General features: G+C 46.2%; 1 protein-coding gene across 3 annotated transcripts in view; it reads right to left on the minus strand.

Annotated features, from left to right (window-relative positions):
• Positions 1 to 211, minus strand: part of LOC115277969 (maltase-glucoamylase, intestinal) — a 103,060-nt gene extending 102,849 nt beyond the window's left edge. For 2 of the 3 annotated variants that reach the window (XM_029922397.1, XM_029922391.1), the window contains exon 1: positions 110 to 211. In XM_029922397.1, coding sequence (XP_029778257.1) covers positions 110 to 155 — 46 coding nt within the window. In that variant the 5' untranslated portion in view covers positions 156 to 211. The remainder of the gene's footprint in view (positions 1 to 109) is intronic. The other variant, XM_029922402.1, reaches the window with a different exon arrangement.
• Positions 212 to 4,167: the final 3,956 nt, after the last annotated feature.

The raw sequence follows: 4,167 nt of genomic DNA on the forward strand, positions 1-4,167 counted from the left end.
ACACACGGCCATACTAGGGCACTCACACTCACAGGCACATGCCACCCACACCCTTCCCATCACAAATCATCTCTCGTGGTCACCACAGCCCTCAAACTTGAAGCTGTACCTCTTCCTTTGTATTGCAGTTGGTTCCCTCCTTTGGTTCCAAGCATAAGCTCTTCACACCAGAGGCTACCTGGGAGGCAGAAAAACTCCTGGTTGGGGCAGGAGTAATTTCTCTGCTCAGAAGTGTTCAGAGGAAGGGGGGAGGGTCCAAGTAACCAGTACTGAGCGTTACAGCATTTCCTTCCCTTGGGAAATATCTATTATTCAGCAGTTTGTTGCTGCCTCTTACCCCGTGGACAGGGACACGTGCACACCCAGGTGTGGGTCCAAGGAGGGCGTTGTTAGGAATAATACCTGACCTTTTATTCACCTGTTAATCATAAAGCCTCAATTTATATCACACTGAGTAGTTCTCAGAACACTTTAATCTGTATTATTTCTTTCATCACAACAACCCCATTTGATAGGGCAGGTATTTTAATCCCCATGAAAAAAAATGAGGGAAGATACTAAGAAAAATGACTTGCTAAGGGTCACTCAAAGACAGACAGAATCAAATTTGTAGTAATTTCATTTCAATACAGGAGTCCAGGGGCACCTGGGTGGCTCAGTTGGTTAAGTGGCAACTTCAGCTCAGGGGTCATGATCTTGTTTGTGAGTTTGAGCCCCATGTGGGACTCTGTGCTGACAGCTCAGAGCCTGGAGCCTGCTTCCAATTCTGTGTCTCCCTCTCTCTCTCTGTCCCTGCCCATCTCTCTCTCTCTCTCTCTCTCTCTCTCTCTCTCTCTCTCTCTCTCTCTCTCAAAATTCATGTAAAGTAAAATAAAATAAATAATAAATAAATAAACAATACAGGAGTCCAATGTTCACAGACTCTGAAGTCAGTAAATACTTGATTAAATAGAGAAATTTCTTTTTCAGACTAAATATGTGTTCATTCATTCAACCAATTCCAAGTTTACTCTCTGCCACATCTCCCAAAGGGGAAAATCTCAGATCCTATCAGTTTTCGAATTCTACCATCCTCACCGTACAGACGGCCACTTCTCCTTAAGCCCACACCTTGTACTAGAGATTCACGCGGTCTCTACCACGGCTCCCCTGTCCCAGGCCCAGAGAACACATGCCCACATGGGAAAGGGAGCCCACATCACCAGGGCCCCCTGGTCCCAGCACGGGACAGCTGACCCAACCTGGCCCAGTGGAATCTCTCAGAAATTAGGACTTGAGACACAGAGTTTGAATCATATTGCACTGGGTGCTAAGTCAGTGGGGTCATGTCATGTTACTGAGAGAGAGGGAAATGAAAGCTTCACTGAAAATACTTGTTTATCCAGAAGAGGATGGAATAGACATGTAGAAAGTAGCAGAAATGAGAGACGACTCAAATCCAAAGAAAGAACAGCAGAGACTCGTTGTCATTATTTTTCCTATTCCTGTGAAAGCCAAGGTACAACTGCATTTCATCTGATACTCCTGCTTCTTCACCAAAATACCAGCTGTGCTATTACTACCATCACCTCTTCTACTACCAACCACCACCACCACCACCATCCTTCCTTCCAGACAGTGTCTGGGCGTCTCCTTGCCTGGCAACCACACCGCCTCTGGTAGTCCTTGGATGACGGGCTCTCATTTCTCCCTCTGTTCCACGTCAATAACGTCACCAACAATCCCGACCCAGTCCAGTCAAACACACCCTGCTACCATGAGTGTGCCTCTGGCCTTTACAACCACTTGTAATAATCACAGGACCTTCAAATCTCCACAAAGTCTCTGAACTGTTTGGCATCCCCCCTAGAATTGTACTTTTTAGATCAGGATACATGCAACCTAGGGGGATGTGGTGAAATGTACATAGCACATTTTTCTTGGAAATTCCATTTTAGGCCAGGAGCATTGGAGAAGAAGTAAGTAATTTGGATCAATATTTTGAATTATGAAAAAATGTGACAATATAAAGTAATAGCATGCAAATTTACATGATATTTTCCGACACAAAATACTAAGTTTTACAGAAATGTCCCCTTGTGATGAGACCGTAGTAAGTAGGCCTCCCCCTTGGTCCTCGCCCCAAGGGAAAATGTGAAAAGAAAGCCACAGGAGATGTCTTAAAGGCATTGACAATGTCCTAGAGCCACGCACAGGCTCTCTCTATCACTGCTGCCCTCTCTCTGGCTCAGTCTCTCTCTCCACATGCTTCCCTCTCTATTCTGCTCCCTGGGAATCAGCATGCCAACACGATTCCCGTCTCTGCTAGGTGCCAGTGCTGAACAATACTCTCCTGCTTGATTGTGTTACAGAGAAACAGAACAGAACTGGTTCTCACTGAATGTCCTACAGCTCAATCAGCTTTTACTTAAAACCTCCTCTGCCTTAATTCATTTTAGTGGGCAAAAGTGGAAGTTTAAGAAAGGGCCCAGAGATCCCTCTAAAGGAACGCCTTCCCCAGGTCCCTGAAGAGGAAAGTGATCTTACGTGCGTCCTGAATCACCAGATCCCATGCTGGTACCACATTCCAAGCATGAGCACCTAACCCAAAGACAGCAAATCCTTATTTCAACCGGCCTCTTATGAAGTGGCTTGCTGTGTGATCACAAGACAACTTAGATTCCCTTTCTGAGTGTGAGACATAGAGAGAATTTGCAGCAGCATCAATTAGTAGTAAGAGCAAAATTTAAAGATAGAGAATCAGAAATAAGAGCTGTAGTGAGACACTCTTGAACCTTCTCTCCCCACACCAGTGTCCTTCTGCCCACATTCTTTTGACAACTCTGAGTGGACAAAGTAGGCTTTAAAATGCAGGAAGTAGAGACATTTTTCCATTTATTTCCTCTCTTGAGCTTCCTGTTTTCTGCCTCTTCATGACTAGCACATCCAGACAGAGGACAGGCTGACCTTCCCTCCATTCCATGCTTAGATGGACAAAGAGATTCCCAGGGCCTTCTGGCAGGCAGCTTATCAGCTAGAAGTGACACTCGTCTTCCAGTAATGGTGGCCCAACCCCTATGACTTAAAACCATAAGGAGACTGCCTTTCTCACAGAATGAGAAGCCTGGGGCAGAGTAGTTGCTGGTGTGGGTTCAAATATTCAAAAATTTCAGGGTGAGAACTCTGAGATTCTCTTGGCTTTTTCCTCATTGTTGGAGCTCCGACCATAACATTCAAATGCTGGCACAGAAAGAATAGAAGGCAACAAAAGTTTTCTAAAGTAGTCGGCCCAATAACTTCTTCTTGAGTTCCAAATGCCGCTCCTATGTAGAAGAAAGGAACTTTTAGTTGGGAATATTGACATACCCAATAACACAGAGGGGTTCTGCTGGTAATGAAAAGCTAAGGTAATCAGCAATATCTACTATGAACATGGTGGCAAGTTGGATATGTGGACTCTGCCTAAGTCATCTGCGTGCTCCAGTCCAACTTGCCCCACACACAGCTCTGCCTTGGGAGTCTTCAGGTGCTGGTCTAGCTTTTACTAAAGTAATACGCACTCTCCACCCCATTTCACTGCTCTTCTCATATAATAGGAGTGGCTGGCAGAGCTGGGTTTGGGAATTCCTGGGATTCTTTCTTAGCTAGGTGCCATCTAAAAGCATCGGCACCTGTCTTCAGTTTCCAACAACAGCCTGAATCTCATCCATGGTGGAGCGGCCAAGTGAATGGCAATTGCTTCTCGCTGCTAAGACAGCGTGGATTCCGAATAGAGCTCCAGTGCCGGAGCCACGTTCCAGACTCTGCGGTGTGGCTACTGCTGGTGTCTTGGGAAATCCCTCCTGCCCCTTTATCCCGGGGTTCTCAAATGTGAGTGTGCATCAGGATCATGGGAATGGCTTGTTAAATCGCAGATTGCTGGGTTCCGCCTTCAGAGATTTGGGTTCAGTGGTTCTAAGGAAGGCCCAAAGACTTGCATCCCAACAAGTTCTCTGTCGATGCTGATCTCTCTGGTCTGGTGTAGCTCACAGGAAGCTCACATTACTGGGATCGCTGGATTGAGTCCTGACTCCTTGCAGCCATAAGAAGCTGCCTGATACATGCCTTGGATCCAGACAGACGCACATGAGACTGGATGGGGAACAAGGCCTGATGACAAACACCATGTCTCTCCGCACCTGCCTGCAC

Source organism: Suricata suricatta, chromosome 2, assembly GCF_006229205.1.
Source record: "Suricata suricatta isolate VVHF042 chromosome 2, meerkat_22Aug2017_6uvM2_HiC, whole genome shotgun sequence".
NCBI lineage: Eukaryota > Metazoa > Chordata > Mammalia > Carnivora > Herpestidae > Suricata > Suricata suricatta.